We start from the raw sequence: 17749 nt of genomic DNA on the forward strand, positions 1-17749 counted from the left end.
CTGAACAGTATCTCCCTTACCTCATCATAGACAGTACAATAGAATAGAAAATGAATCTCATTTTCAATTTCACCCAGGTCACAGAGCAAACAAAGTCTGTCTCCTTCAGGGGTAGCATTACACTAGATGTAGTATCTAGCATTAGTAGATACTACTTCCACTGGGTCCATTACTGTACGTTCTTTAGCCTAGCAGCTAGGGCTAGCAAGTTAACTTTACTAACGCTAGCTCTCTCCCTAAGGAGATAGCTCATTTAGCTAGTAAAGTTAGCTTGCTAGCCCTAACTGGCTAGCTCACATTACATGTTCTTGTTATATGCATTGCATTAATGCATTGCATTAATGTGAAACTTAACAGTTGTGTCTGTGTTTTGCAGGATAAGAGGGCTGCCATCACCCCCAGATGCTGCTGCTGTGCCTCAAAGTGCAGCACAGAAAGGAGCCAGGCCATCGATCCTTGGGCAGTTACTTCAAGAGCTGCGGCGATGCTGGTGCTTTTTGTTTTGTTTTTATTGTTAAAGACTTAAGACTTGAGTTGTGTCTCAGACTGAGACACAGAGAGAATTGCAGCTGTTGTTTAAATGCAAATAAATGTTGCTGGAAGGAATTCTTATCCAAGTTCTCATCCTTGCATTATAGACTAGGCAGAATTCCTGAAAATGTGCTTGTATAAAGTGCTGAAGGCAAATCGTGTTAATTTATGGCATACATGCTTTTTAGGGGTATTGAAGGGTGCTGAGTTCAAATTTGCTGTATGCCCAGCTCAAAAATGGACGGAAATGCCTCAAAACCAAGATGGCCGCCACCACTGGGCTTAATGTATTTAACTACATATCTTTTTGACTAAACAAGGTAGAAACTTGAATCAAGTGTGCTTGTGTATAGTTTCATATATGAGAAATCCATTGCCATATTCTGATTTGAGATCAAATGTGAAGAAACTGCTTGAAACTCATAAATATTGTGAAAAATGGTCGTTTTAGTGATGAATATTTGGTAGTTGGTTGGTTTTATTTACTCAAACTAATAAAATCCAGAAGCAGGTTTATCCTAGGTGAATACTTTCCTTACTTTGGTTTTCAAATATGCATTGAGTTGAGTCCAGTACCCCTACAAACCATGTATGTCATCAATTAACCTGAGTGGGTAACCCTTTTGTAGGTTTTCATATATGGCAAATACAATGACACATTCAGTTTTTAAAATAAAAGGCAAATAAATATTTATTGCAAAAATGGTTGGTTTTATTTACCCTGCAGTCAGGTAGATTAACTTATTGAACACATTAACTTATTCCCAGTCATCAGTAGTGTTCCGGCAGGTGTTGCCAAGTTTCCTGCAGTTGCCTGCCTCGATGTAACCTTGCTTGCAAGATGGATAACCTTGCGAGATCAAAAGAGATTCTCTCGACGTAATCCATCTTGTCATGCACAGGCAGTTAAGATGATTGGCCGAACCATGCCGGCCCGACGAATCAGCGGCAGCCTTAGGCGGGCTCAGGCTCGTCTGGGCAAGTAGTGGGTACATGGTCTTTTGTAGTTCTTTTCACTCGTCAACATGGCTGCCGCCGCGGAAGTGACAGGCAGTCTGAATTAAATTGAATGTAACGTTCCCAATTCTATATCAATTCTAAAAAATTAACGGCAACATTTGGGAAGGCTAAGCCACACAACTAGTTCGTTATAATCTAACTTCATGCTTCGAAGGTGACTTTACGACGGTGAGGACTCAATCAATGAATACCACGGAGATCAGGCACAGGCACCTTCGGCGATCTGATTGGTTGAAGTTAACACGCACCAGTGGTGATAGACAGATGGGTCATCCAATCACCTGCCAAGTAGCTTGGAAAAAGTGCCCGCCTCCGTCAGGGTCTGGTTACTGCATTCCCAGATCGACTGGTTTAGTGAAACGTATGTGGAGCTATACCATCCATCTGGCAGCGTCAGGTTAGCCTCGATGCATTCCATGCGGAATTTCCTCCAGCTGCAGCGTTGGCTGAGGCACCCCTTCAAACAACCACATGAGGTGATCTCCCTGCATGCTTTCGGCATAGGTGGCAGAGAGAGTAGCCGTGGCACTAACTGACCATCAAGGTGCATCCATCCCATTTCGGTCACTGGAGGAAGATCGGGATATGGCAACATTGGCAAGTGAGCTTGGTTCCAGACAATTGCTTGATAGTGTGCACGCATGATGTGAAACTTTGCTGCATCTGAGGTTGGTGGCAGAGTCTCTTGTGCACGACCTCTACAAAACAACTTGACTCTTGCGTTGTTGCAGTTATCAACCTCGGGCACACCATACATCTTACAGATGAATTTCTCTGTTGACATCGCTATGTCGTCTGTGAGAGGGCCCTTGCCAAGGCCAATAAGATCCGTGTGATGTTGCTGGAACACCTGCCAGGCCGTTTTCTTGCTGTGGCCACTGAACTGAGACACACTATCACAGCCAGTGAGGGAATAGAAGGCAAGTAGTGTGTCCACTTGATCAGCAGATAGCAACATGTGAATTTCATGTACTGGAAGATACTTTGGAGCCTTGGAAAGTCCTAGCTTTCATGTAGAGATGTGTACATGCCATTCTGTCATAGTGTGCCAGAAGTAGAAGAAGCACATCTGTATCGCGCGCTGACACGACTATTGTTTTCATATGAGCACCCCATACCCCATACCCCAAACCTTAACCCAAACCTTAACCATAACCCAGTCTGACCACTCAATGTCCCTAACCCAAAACCCCAACCCTAACCTTAATGTTAACGCTAATGGTCGGACTAATGGGAGGTCGGACCAATGGGCAGGCCCCACTGGATAACATTAGATAGCTAAATAAGCTTCATGCAGCAATATCCTAAAATATAATTCAAACAACACAAAATGTATCACATTATATTCCTATCTTTGCTGATGTTGACTTACCTGTTAACATTTTGTGTATTGTCTTTTGGGTAATGTTACAGTCTGTTCCTTCAGCAATGTTTTTGGTCACCAGCCGACCATTTCAGAGATACATTTAAAAGAAGAGTGTTAACATATCGTTATATATTCATTTAGCTATCGTTAGCCAGTAAGGTTAGCTAGGTGCTTTTTGTTCCCTTTGCTTCAGCAAAACAGCCTTTCTGTAAGGTTCTGTCGTTCTGAGAGTAGAGCCTTTGTTTGTGGGAGGGGGCGGGGCAAATGTTCCATCACAGCATTGGACATATCTCAAAGACAAACTGCAAAGTAATCAAATTATTCTTAAACATCTAGGACCAACTTGCTTTTGGATCTTATTTGGTTGACGAATTATTCATCACTAAAGCTGACAATTTTCGCAATGTATATGGTTTCAAACAGTTTCTTCACATTTTAGCTTAAAACAGGATATGGTATTGGATTCCTCATATATGAAAACCTACAAAAGCACATTTCATTCAAGTTTCTACCATGTTTAGTCAAAAAGATGTAGTTAAATACATTTCATGCCGATGGGGGCGGCCATCTTGGTTTTGAGGCATTTCCGTCCATTTTTGATCTGGGCATACAGCAAATTTGAACTCAGCACCCTTCAATACCCCTAAAAAGCATGTATGCCATAAATTAACATGATTTGCCTTCGGGGTTCAGATTTTCTGAAAATTGACCCAGTCTATTATAATATAGAGCAGTTTGTTGATTGTGATGTTTGAATGTGGTAGGCAAATGCTCCATTGTGTTTTACATTTATTACAGCTAATATTGCACTGAAACTTGAATTAAAAAAAAATCGAAATTAAATCGAAATCGCAATATCGGTCAGAAAATTAGAATTAGATTTTTTACCCAAATCGTTCAGCCCTACCGGTGAGCCTGCAGAAGGCTTTGCTAGATGAGGGACAAGCACGTTAAATGAGCAAATGGCATTTCCTCATTCCTCACAACAAGGATTTGACGGCGCAGTCACATTTTCGAGGAGCTGCACGCCCCCTACGCCGAGCTGCGCCGGCGATTTCGCTTGAGCATAATTTGAGCTTTAGCCCACACCAGCCAGGGCTTGAAGGAGCACACGCTTGATTGAACACAAATGTATTAATATCGAACGTGTTTCGCGTCCGAATCGCACGAAAACAGGGCACCGCACTCCGTCGGGTCGCCATCAGCGCACCCCCCGAGTTTGAAGTCGATCCGACCAACGGTTCTCGAGATACGCGAAGGACAGACAGAGAGACAGACAGACGCTCCCGCAAGTATAGTATAGATAGATAGATACAGGAAGCTAGACGTTTTTACCTTCAAAACAAAATCAATGTTGTATTACTTAGTAACAAAAAATCAGAACGGTCGACTCACTAAGGGGTTAAAATTGACTTTTCGAAGGGAGCATATATTCCTCCAGTTTATCTCTGTTCTGTATCTTTCGGATCACACACACACAAAAAACATTACACGTGCATTTACTTTATTTAATTGCCATTATTGCGATGGTTGTACCCGGAATCTTTCGTTTTATAGTGCCTGACTTGACACTACTTGTAATTTGCGGTTCTGCACGTGAATCTTCACAAACGCTGTGTAAACGTTAAATCAAAGGCATGAACGCAACCAGATCCAGATACCCTACCTAGCGATGTCCAATACTGGGAAGCAGGATGACCCTCACGTCCAAAAATGCTCTATTTTAAATGTGTGTGCTGTGCGAAGCTATGCAGAAATGAAATAAGATCAAAGCCATGAGCGTTTCAATCCAGCAACACGTAGCCTGTTGGCTGACACACACGGAGCAGGTTCGAGCTTCATTTGGAAAAACTGCATGATGTTTTTTTTCGCTCGCTCATTCACATCAACTATTTATATAATAATAATCTGTCACGCTGGCTTTCTGTCTCTCTCCCTCGCCTCATCCCACTCACTGAGCTGGCTACTTCACGGAGCTCTGGAGGGGAGGGGGAACAATCCGCCCCTGATACTAGGGTAGGAGCTTGTCTTAGAGCCGGAGAGTAGGAGGGTCGCGGGAGCGTGCATATCTCACCAAAATGTGTTCATACATACACCGCCACCCGGGTCCCCTCTAGATAACTCCAGAGTTCCAAGGCACGTCTGAAAGCGGCTTAAGATGGTAGGGGAAATGTAATAGAGTAAAAGTATTTTTGGGGGCGGTGCATCATGATGCATCAGCCCCCCTACACTCGACTCAGTCGCCGGGACACATTATGCACGACTCCACACACGGTAATGGTCTTTCCACACTCCAGTCCGGTAGGTGGCGGTAATGCACCTCTAAGCTGTTGGTATGGGCGAGTAGCAGTCCAGCCAGCCGACCACCGTCTTGTCCGGGGCCTGGCCAAGAGCGCATGGTGTGGTGTGAGTGAGCCTGGTGTGAGTCTCCAGCCTGCTAGCTGCTGCTAAGCCTTTGGTGTGAGTCTCCAGCCTGCTAGCTGCTGCTAAGCCTTTACAAGGTAAACTGCTATTATACTTATTATATATCTGGGCAAACTCTAAACTTTATAACTGAGGTGGATTTGATCGCGCACTTGGTGCTCTGCTATGTTGGACTGTTTGAGTGATGCTCATGTTTGTAAGCTAACGCTAGCTCGATTAGCATCGTGTGCTAACGTAAACATGTGAGCAAGTTGGTGAGCGCCGTTGCTATACTTTAACTGAAATTTGGTGGCGTTAATGTTATAGTGATTAATATAACACGGTGTCGTTTGTTTCTTCAAGGGATGGTCGCCGGAGTAGCCTACCATGGTGGAGCAGGAACAGCACAACACAACAGAGGCACATTGTCCCCTGGTCAAATGATTTGTGAAAATTAATGCTACGTTTTGATTCCCATGCGCATATTACATTACATTACATTACATTACGTCATTTGGCAGACGCTTTTATCCAAAGCGACTTACAATAACACATTTTTGTCATATTACTGTGAGAATATTGCTGATCATCAGTTGTTCAACCTATATTGCAATAACATAAGCCAAATGCTGACAATATAATGCTGACAGATTTGAGAGATTTTGAGAGATTTACTTTGAACCATTTGGTATGTATCTGCCAGTGTGCTTTTGTCAATAAACATTGCCAACAAAGAACCGCTGTGTAGGCTATGGTAGTAAGGTAAATCATGTACCCGAATGTACCGCAAATATCACAGAATGCCTGGGAAACAAATGTGTAGGCTGGTACAATTTCAAATCGGCCAGCCTCTTTGGCTGGCGGAGGCAAAAGAATACTACATGGGTGACGATACCATGCACCGGCCCTATGCCAGGTTTCGACCTGGCCTTGTTTTTTTTAGGAAATGTAGTGAAGTAAAAGTGAAAGTTGACAGAAATATAAATACTGAAGTAAAGTACAGATCATACTCAAAAAGTACTCTATAAGTACTGTAACAAAGTATTGTTATTTTGTTACATTACACCACTAGATTCTTTACTCTGATTTTTTTTTAATTGGTTGGTTTTACAGTAAAGAGATACAGGAAGGATGGCAGAGAGAGGGGGGTGACATGCGACAAGTCCTGCGCCCGATTCAAACCGAGGACGTTGCGGTTACATGGTACCCGCCTTAGCCGACTAAGCTCCAGGGCACCCCAATGTTTTAAATTTTGCCCTTTATTTACAGGGACCCCATCAGGCAAATCATTGGCAGAACACACAGTGGCAAACTGCACCATCCCTCTGATCAGTATCCTGCAAATGATGCCGTCCATCTGGAAGAATGTTTCATAATGGAAGACTTCAGACATAAGCCAGCATAAGCCATGTGTCTCTCCTTTCTGCAGCATCTTGGGATAATTCTCAAATTTTGATGGTGATCCCATATTGCTGAAGTTGAACTTTGTGAAAATTACACATGCACTGAAACTAACACACACACGACATCAAATGACAAAGTGTAGAAAGGAAAATGTCTCCTTACCTCATACTGCTGCATTAGCTGCACCATAGAGTCTCCCACAAAAAGCACGTCCGGTTCTGCATCCTTACACTCTTGCACAAATCTTGTGTGCTGCGAAAACACATGCCATCACAAAATCAATATACTTCAATGATCTACTTCCACTGGGTCCAAAAGTTAGGCATTTGAGGCTGAGTTAACAACCCTTTTCTGGTTTGAGTTTCTTAAATCTTTGCACTGTGGGAAGATGCTTGTTAGCCTTTCAAGCCAGACAAAGTCCCGTGGAAGTTAGAATTGCCAGTTTCCTCACACACACAGAGGAGTACTAACTAAAGCCCGGATATAGATACGGATATGGATTTTTGTGACCGATAACGATAACCAATTTTAGAGGGGGGAAGATCACCAATAACCGATATGGCGGCCGATATGTTTTTTTTTTCTGGAATGAGAATATAGACCTTTTCTAAGTGGATTTTGCACCGATCTGACTATGCAGGGATAGCCTACTCAGAAGGCTGCTTTCTTAAACAAATATATGTATTAAAGAAATATTTAACATCGTCAATGGAATATAGAAATTAACACTGACTAAATAAAGATTTTTTTTTTATAAATGGCTAAATAAACATCAGGCAGTCAGACAGACCGACAGCTTTTGCCTAAATATAATCATGTCTTCTTCTCTGGCAAAATATGACTCCTCGCCTGACATCAGCATTTTATTGTGATATTCTAGCAATTTGTCCTTTTCATATACTTTCCACATACTTGTTAACAAATAACTGACAGTTTGTATTGTAACAGACTATTCTGTGTATAATGTGTCTGATGTGAGGCGATCTGTGTGTCCCTCCGGAGTTAGACATAAAAGAAAGAGAAGGATAAAACAATAAAAGAAACTGTCGGACGCGCCATCCTTGCTGGTCGGCAAAGGAGCGAGTGGTGGTGGTTAATCAAATTAAACAGGTGGACAAGAGGCCAACAGGGATGTTGATGGCTAACCACTGGAAGGTGGCTAGCTGTAAGCTGGTCTAGCAGGAGCTGCTGGAGCGGCTAGGTCTAATCGCTGAAATTCCGGTCTCCCTCTGTTGCTGAGCAGCTAGGTCTAATCACTGGAATGCCAGTCTCCCTCTGTTGCAGAGTGGCTGCTGGAGAGGGTAGGAAGATGTCTCTTTACAAATCAGCTGTTGTGTTGCGCAATCGAATGCAGGAAAGCCCGTTTGATGCTTTCTCCGACCATAATCCTGCAGATTCAAACCCGATCCTGCTGAAAATGTAATAACTTATGTAACGCAAGTAACGACTTAAAGGACGGCTTTACTGATTTTCAACCAGATATGTATCATTACAATGTCAGTAGTATGATTAAATGGGCAGCCTTTACCGCCCCTCACTCAACCCTCTTGTCTGTTCTCCCTTATCATTCACATTTTTAGTACACCGCTCTGACGCGTTTTACGTCACGACTGCGTCAGAGCGGTGTACCACACACTCAGAAGAGCTATACCTTAAAACTACAACTCTTTTGTGTGTGTGCACTCTAGGGGGCCTCCACGCACCTCCACAGCTCTGAAATCAAAACACTCAGTCAGCCATCTTTTCTGCCCCGCATAGCTTGCAAGCTAACTTAGCTCACCATAGCTCAACCATGGCTGAAGGAAATATCTCTGATGAAATTGAAGAGTTTGATATGGATGAAGACGATTTTGAAAGTGTGCTAATAAACTCTGACATTCAGGGCTACTTAACGCCATATGAGCCAGACTACAGTGCAGAGGAATTGCGCCGTATGGAAGGAGAGGCAGTTGAGCAGGCCGCCGGAGACGAACCACAGCCCGGCCCCGAGGCTGCCCGTCCCTAGCCTAGGTAAACCCAGCCCCCACGTGACCTGCTCTCTCAGTTCCCAGTCACTAGCGTCTAGACTCCGGGCCATTCACAACGATTTCCGCGGCGGTTGAAAGACTCCCGCAGACCCGCAGCCAATGAGTGACGGCATGACTGCCAACATCAGTCCTGCCGTGATCGGCCAATCAGAGAGTGCGTCTTTGTCAATGACGTGTAACAGCTGCAGCGGCTTAGCACTACCTAGCCGTTAGCATTTGGCCTCTCTAAAGCATAGCTCCCGAGCTAGCTACTAGCTGGCTAGCTATATGGCTATGCAACTACGTGAGGAAATTCAAGTGAAAACAGCTGTTGAGGTTGAGGTCTGTTGATCAAAATAACACCTAGCGTTATCGAAATCGGATTTTAGCGGACCATACAAGCCAGGGCTTCAGAGCTGATCACCTGGACACATTTTATGGCGAAATTATCTGATAAACTTGTCTGTGCTGCTCTGTGGTGATCAGCTAATGTCTTCATAGCATCGTGATTATGATTTAATGCATTATGGAAGATAAACGCTGGTTTAACATAATTAAAATAATTCCCTACCAAACATGTAAAGTGACGCTTCTGGGCAGTAGACCATTTGGGCATAACATTATGTAATGTGACATGAGATCACCACATTTCAATAAATATAACGTTTTTGCACATTTGAATGCTGCTGGTCGTTTGTTTAATGCTGTATATATTGGATATTTAAAGCTGATACACAACACAATTGTGTTGAGGTAATTCTGCAAAGCTCAGTTAAAAATATAACATGTAACACTTTACACAATCAAATCTAACTTATTCACAGCAATACACAGTCCAGTAGTACAGTGGGCTAATTGTTTGAATTATATCGAAATATATTTGCATGGTGTAGCATGTAATGCAGATAATGTAGCTAGATACTCTGACACAGAAAGGCAGACAAGCTAGCAGCAGGGATCTTGTCACACTGATTCCAGATAAACTCCTCTGTCTAGCCAGCTATACAATATTATTGTAGCCTACATAATACCACAAGCTAAATACAGCATATACCAATGTAAGGCTGGGTAGCATTAGCTAACGTCATCCAGGCTATACAGTAATAGGCTATTATAAAGTTTTCTCTCTCCTGCTGCAGGTAGGATGATGCACATAAATATAGCCTACATTATGTAAAGTCATTGCATAAATGTGTTTTTTATTGTAAAACTAAAATGTGAAGTAGAGCCAATTTATTGGAGCGGACATCACAGTAGGAGATGCCGGTAGAAGCGTAGAAGCGCGTTACGCTGTCACTTACCTAAATCACGTTAAATCGACGAGGGGTATATATAGACCCAGGATTACATATATGTTTCACATAGGGTGGTGTTTTCATTTGATGTTTTATTTGGTCCAATATTGAAATGTTATACAATTGCAGGTTGTGTTACCATTACACAAAATTGAGATCTACCTTCATATCTATTTCGGCTCATTTGGTTGCTATTTAGTAGCGAAATACAGTAGCACAATGCATGCTGGGAGGAAGTGAACAACAACAAACCATAACAAACGCATCACAGAATGAAGCCTAAGCTGTTAAGTCTGTTAAGATAATGTTTAGCGAATATAATTCATAATCGTTTTAATAATAATAATAATTCTAGGCAATGAAGACAAAACCCAAGACTGTGTTACAGTAGGCTAAGTGTATCTTGTCCTATAATTGACTAGACAGAGGTTGAAGTACAAGAGATAACATTTATTACAAAAGTTTACATCATCTGCAGATCACCAGATTTGTTGTAATTGTGAACACAAAGGGAGCAAAGACATGGTTTTCAAGTATAACACAATGTACAACTTTTATTCAAAGACAGGATTGAAAAATATAGGTCACTTGTATTCACTTCAGACAAGACACTACGTTAAAGTCTGAAATTTACCTAGATTTGCTATAAGAATTGACATTTCAGCTTGTCACCTGATGTAATTATTAATGGACAGTAGCCTACAGTAGTAAAGATTTTGAACATTTTGATTAATCAATCCAAGTCAGAAACAACATGTGCTGTGAGCCTTTTACAATTCAAAAACCTTACTTCCAACAATTAACTAGCCTGCACTAACTACTGCACAGTATCGTGTACAAATATTGAATGCAACAGTCTCGTTCTGGAGCGAACCCCTCAGCTGAATTCACGTTGGAATATGATATCAAGGCTTGATAGATTTGATTGTACTCATACAGCAGTGTGGAGCTTAACATCTAGCTAGGTTGCATCTGGAATATGATCTGGATTATGTATAATATACAGTATAAGACTACGCTCACTATTTCATGACATTCACGTTAACGCTATAGCCTCCAAAAATCTACTGTAGCTAGCTAGCGTCAGCTACATCTGTAACCACGCTGAAATGCGAGTGCATTAACGTTATTTCTAGCTAGGTCAAACACACCTTACCGTTATGAGTGTGGCCGTTTTTGATTAACATTAAGTCCACGATCATTTCCGGGCTGTAGCAGAGTCAAGCCCCGGAGGCAGCCTGGAGCTCTGAGAGCTCCAGAGGGGTGCGCGATGCACTGCTACCTGCCCGACACCCTGCATGAGCTTGATTTGATTTGTTTTGTCTGGTACTATTCAATATGATTTATGCAGATAAGACAGCGTGTCCCTGAAAACTAGATCATATCACTGTATAGATGATGACTGTTCTTCACAGCCACAAATATCTCTCCAGATCTGCGGCCATCTGCAGCAGGGATCGAGGTTTGGGTCCGTGTAGACAGTTGTCCTGTTCCTCTTTCATTCCCTGACCACCGTCACAGGAGTCATTGGCAGAGGCGATGTTCTCTCTTCTTGGAAGCTCTAATAATATAAAACGTAGCAGTTACTGTATGTTACACGTGGCTAACGTTAGCTAGCTTCTGACATGTTTTTCTAGAATTCATTAGATCGTTAAATGCTCCCGTAATCTAGCTAGCTAACGTTACCTCGCTAACCCCCACACAGCCGATGAGGAAAAGTCATTCATTTATCGAATGTCTTTCTTACCAAACACAATTACGCTAGTTTCTGAGATAATATATAGTGTGGCATATACCTGTGAATAACATATTCTTACCTGGAAATCACACATCGATCCGTAGGCCAGCTCTGAGTCTGTTTACATTTCGGGCGGAGGGGGGCTTGGTTGGTTGTAGCTGGTTGTAACCATTTGCGTGCTAGCAGTACTGAAATGAAAAGTGTTAGCTCGCTTGCTAACAACAAAGGTCGCAGAGCGATGACGCCATCTGCTGCACTGCGCATGTGCTCTGTGCACAAAGCTGGTTGGATGAAGGTTGCGTAATGGAGCGGTCTATCGGGGGGGGCCCAACAACCGCAGGAAAACGTTTAGCACAGACGGGGGACCAGACCATAGTGACTGAGAACAGGTCTGAGAGCAGGTCACGTGGGGGATGGGTTTACCCAGGCTAGCCCGTCCCGGGGACAAATTCTGCATTGTGCGGCTGCCGCAATTGTGCTCCAATGGATCGCTCTGCTACAGCGAGAGGCCAATTTCTTCTTGAAGAAGTCGCTGAATATGCTGAGGAACAAAAGGGATGTGTAATGTTTTGGACCATGGATCATTGGGGTTTAGAAACTTTTGTGAGGAGACGGAAAATAAACTAGAAGAGACAGCAAAGACCAGCAGCATCGAGTGAGTACTGTAATAGCAGAATGTGTAATACATTACTATACTGTTTTGTAGGGCTGTGGCGATTCACTTATCTCCCGATTCGATACTATCACGATTCTTGGGTGCCGATTCGATTTATATTGCGATTCTTAAGTATTGCGATTCTACGATTATTGCGATTCGATATTACGATTTATTGCGATTTTTGTTTATTTTTTTATTTTATTTTTTCAGTTTGTTTGCTTTTTTACACTAGATTAGAACATGGGAAAAGTTGAATCATACAATAGAGACTGTATATTATATATCATGAGTAGGGCTGGGCGATATAGTTAAAAACAGGGGCGGACTGGGATCATAATTCAGGCCGGGCATTAGATACCAAGCAGGCCAGGCCGATATGGGCCAACGCGCGTGAAATTTGGGCCGTTTGAAGCCAGATTTGGGCCGTTTGAAGTCCAATTTTACAATGAGATGCACCCACTTTAACCCTGAAGTGTAATTATTACTTCAGACTAACTAATAAAGTAATAAAACCACTAGTAAACCAGTAGGCGGCGCCTGGCCTGCTGTTCAGTGAGTGGCCTGACTGCAAGCACACACACAAAAAAAAAAAAAAAAAAAAAAAAAAAAAAAATTGCGATTATCGATTCTGGAATAAAAGATCGATCCTAAAAATCGTGACATTAAAAATCGCGATACTTAGGTGAATCGATTTTTCCCCCCACCCCTACTGTTTTGGTCTTATAGTGGCATCTGGGAATAAATTAAATAATTATGTGATTATGTTTTTCATAGCGATACAACGATACGTGTAATAATACGTTACTATACTGTTTTGGTGTCTGTGTAAAGTTAGTCCTGATAGCTAGCAGTAGATTATGATGATAACCAATCGTTTTTTGCATAATAATATTTAGCTGAACATTTGTATGTAAGTCAAACGTTACACTGAAAATAGTCTTGCCGTTCTAATACTGTTTTTTCTTTGTTTGTTTTAGTTTTTTTGCTGACAGTGTCGTGATGTCCTGATAGCCTATCGACATTTCCTCCAGTGGGGACTACAGTGCGAGAGAGGGAGGCATCGTCGTATTGTTTTGCCAGCGTGTTGTGCAGGCGATCCATGTACCCTTCACCTGATAAACAATACCGTGGCTTCCAGCAAACAATCCATGGCATAGAGAACATTTTCGAAATCTTAGAATTAGCTAAACATACATTTTTCATTTTCTGTAGGCTACATCTTATTATTATATTTTGCATAGTGTTTATATATTGTCAGAACCTGTATTAAAATTAAAAATATATGTTGCTTTGGTTATTTGCCACTTTAATCAGTCATGCCGGTATGGGGTTGTAAAAGCTCTAGCGAATAGGTTGATATTTACATTAGATGCAGTAGATTCTTTGAGGTCTTTGAGCAGTTATTGCTGGCATCTATTATTTCTGCACCTGCATCAATACTACTGTGTTAACCAAAGAAACGTGAACTTTTTACTGTTGTAAAAACAAAGTATAAACACATGGGATGCAGAGCTGTTGATTTTCACACCAACCTATAAAATGTCTTAATTTATGCCAGTAGAAATCACAGATCAGTTTGTCATAGAAATCCTACTGCATTTTCTAAGACAGTATATGGTTCTCAAACTTTTCATGTCAAGGACCCCTAAACTGTGCCAAATTAGACCACTGACCCTCATTTGATAATATGTCCCAGAGCACCACATCTGATAAGATTTCTGCTTTAGATGTTTTATTACAGAAAGTGTATGAAACCCATGACCAAAATAGCCACATTCTGTCATTGTGTTACTTATGGATTGAATTCACATAAAACATATTTGAATGATTTCAAATCCTTGACTTGCTGTGGTAAGTGATGTAAAAAAAAATATAAATATATAACTATAATACACAAATTGAAATTCTGGGGACATGAACATGAAATATGCAAGTCCTGGAAAGTGAACATAGGTAGGGAGTAGAGCTGGGTATTGGTTCAAATTTCAAGAATCGATTCGATTCCGATTCACAAGGTTGCGAATCGATAAATTTCGATTCGATTCCGATTCGATCGATTTCAATATGTTTCAAAATGTTTTTTGATCTGTACCCTGAATTACATGTCCAGTTATGTAACACAGGGGTTCCCAACCAGTCAAGTAGATACACGGGGGAAAAAAGTTGCAGACCTGTTGTCAATTTTAATGGTTTTAGTTACACATATATTTACTCACCAGGTGGTGATAAAGGGTAAATAACAGCCTTTTCATCTGTCAATAAAGACACTTTCACAATTATGCACAGTGATTTGATTTCAGCCTATATAATTTCTAAAAGTAGATATTAATGATCAGACATTTCCATTCATGTAGCCATTTGTTTTTGTTTCAACTACAAACATAAATAAACGTCAACTTGAAACTATGTTTCAACTACCACACACAGCATAATATTTTAGCCTGTTTATTAAAAAAAAAATAATAATAATAATAATAATAATAAAAAAAAAATCGATCTCTGGACATATGAATCGATAATCGAGGATTAAAATAAAAATCGATTAAAAATCGGAGAATCGATTTTTTGAACCCAGCCCTAGTAGGGAGGGGATGCTGGCTAGTGAAAAGGTAAGGACATTCATAAAACCACTCAGAAATCCTCACATTTTGGGATGAAAAAGGTGACGGTCACCTAAAGGGGACTATTTGCACCCCTGCAAATCCTACGTAGTCACATACAGAGAATTTAGCCAGAAATATAGCCTATTTGTAAGGGTTACACCAGATTATCTTGCAAATCAACCTTTTCGAGTTTGTTAAAATTCAAGTATATCCATAACCTTGAAAACAAGACAGGTAAAATCAAGCATTTTAAAACGAAATCAAAATGGATAAAATATGTACATTGCAGCTATCGACATAGAGCTGTAGATTTTTATTGCAACCAGTCTTCCCTCAGTCTTTTCCGACTCTGAGCTGTCTCCGTGGCTAGAAAAGAATGTTGATAGTCCTCTTTGAAATGACTAGGCTACTGCAAACTCGCAGGTCCCAGCTAATGGAGCCCTATGCTAATGCTAGCTACCTAGCATTAGGCTAGCCGTAGCGCTCAATCTTTTGGGGGAAAATGCGAAATAAGCGCTTTGCCCGTTTCCTCTGCTTCTCTCCTCTTCTTCGCCATGCACGCGCTAACTACACATTTAACCCTTGCCATTATCGTTTGATGAACAAAGTAAAGTTGAGTAATAGCAAGATTGCGTGAATAATGTTTTAGCCAGCGCCCCTGCAGGGCCTGCCGCGTGATTTCTAACCCCACATAGGATAAGCAATAACCACGCCCTGTGGCGCCGGGATTGGCCAGGAGCAACACTGGAGGGCACGCAGCCCAGCGATTTCATAAACAAACTGCTCTTGAGAACGGACAGCGATTTCGAGAGCGGACATTGAAATGAATTATGGTCACCTACCTTCCTTAGCATAGTAATAATAATAATAAGCATAATAATTGTAATCTACACAATGTACACAATCTACAAAAACATGCAATAATATAAACCGTGTTGTGTTCATAGCTCATATAATATAATGTATCATATCGTTAATTTCAAGCTCAATTCTTACCCAGAGAAAAGGTACAGCACTGAAAATGTAACAAGCAATAGTTTTTTAACATCTTTATTTTAAAAGATGAAAAACCCCAGGTGCTTTAGTCCCAAGCTTCAATGCTCCTGGCCAATCCTGGCGCCACAGGGCGTGGTTATTGCTTATCCTATGTGGGGTTAGAAATCACGCGGGCCTGCCTGCTTCTTCTTCTTCTATTGTTTTATGGCGGTTGGCAAACAACTTTTTGTGCATTACCGCCACCTACTGGAGTTTGATGTCTTCTTCATAGTGGAAGGGCCTGCCTGCAGGCTGGGCGTGGACTTATTAGAAGGCCACGAGCCAAGTGCATTGTGGGAAGTGGAGTATTTCTGCCCCTTCGCACCCGCCCCTCCCCTCCCCACCCCACCAAGTGCATTTTCTTTGATTTCTCTGGCTAGCAACCATCAATTCAAAAAATGTCAACGGACTCCAACTCCATAGGTGCGTTACATTTAATAGATCTTCATATTCACCACGGAAAAGCCATCCTTTAAGTGTTTGATTAGTAACTGTAATGTGATTACTGGATTTAGGAAGAGTAATGCCTTACACTACTCGTTACTGACAAATGTAATCTGATTATCTGACTTTGTAATCTGACTTTGTAGCGCGTTATTTTGTAATGCGTTACCCCCAACACTGATGGAGACCAATAATAAGGAAAACAAATGCACACATTTACATGCCTTACACTACTCGTTACTGACAAATGTAATCTGATTACAGTAACGCGTTACTTTTTAACGCGTTACCCCCAACACTGATGGAGACCAATAATAAGGGAAACAAATGCACATATTTACATTAAAAACACCAGTCATCACATACTGTAGTGTCTAGGGGTGTCACGATACACTCAGTTCACGATACGATACGTATCACGATACTGGGTTCACGATAACGATACGATACGATACGATTTTAACAATATTTTTTTAAACTTGAATAATGACAATATATGACTGGAAAAGTAGTATTTTATTTGAAATGCACAAATACAAAACATGCTGTTGTGGGAAATTGTTATTACAATAACAACTAGAAAAAACATGAGATTGGAGATAAGGCTTATCTTGAAATAGAATGAGTTACACCGTCACTTAGATTTACTTTGAACTAAAAGGTTTCTCAGCAGTATAAATTCTCATTATGCATCTTCAGTTTTTCTTCAAACTCAAACAACAAGACTTTTCTTAGTCTATTTTTTATGCATCTTCAGTTTTTCCTGTCAAGTAAACAGTTTTGCCAGAAACTCAATTGAATGGTTTCTCTCCTGTATAACTTCTCATGTGTCTCTTCAGAGACTTGTTCAACTGAACTACTTTCCACACATTGAACTTCAACAAACAAAGACGTTTCTTTGTCTACTTTTGAAAAAAAAAAAAAAAATTTTTTTTTTTTTTTTTTTTTTTTTTTTTCACGATATGAGATTTCATCTCAACGATACATATCGTGACGTTTTACTATCGCGAAATTTCGTGGGACGATATATTGTGACACCCCTAGTAGTGTCTTTTCTTTAATCTGGAGGGAGTAAAAACAAACGAAACATATTGCTTATAGTGAGGCTTTCCATGCCTGCCCCATTCACTTCAATAGCACTGGCCTGAATGCAAAATTCAGACAGCCCATTTAGTTGCCAGTAACATGACAATAAGAGTCTAAATTACTATGTATTTTATGTTTTAGCTGCAGACTAAGCAGCTAT

General features: G+C 41.1%; 1 protein-coding gene across 1 annotated transcript in view; it reads right to left on the reverse strand.

The window, feature by feature from the left end:
• Window positions 1-17749, reverse strand: part of pafah1b2 (platelet-activating factor acetylhydrolase 1b, catalytic subunit 2) — a 53602-nt gene that overhangs the window by 31021 nt on the left and 4832 nt on the right. Inside the window, exon 3 of the mRNA XM_083641200.1 lies at window positions 6887-6976. Coding sequence (XP_083497326.1) covers window positions 6887-6976 — 90 coding nt within the window. The remainder of the gene's footprint in view (window positions 1-6886; window positions 6977-17749) is intronic.

Source organism: Poromitra crassiceps, assembly GCF_964638095.1.
Source record: "Poromitra crassiceps genome assembly, chromosome: 1".
Lineage (NCBI taxonomy): Eukaryota > Metazoa > Chordata > Actinopteri > Beryciformes > Melamphaidae > Poromitra > Poromitra crassiceps.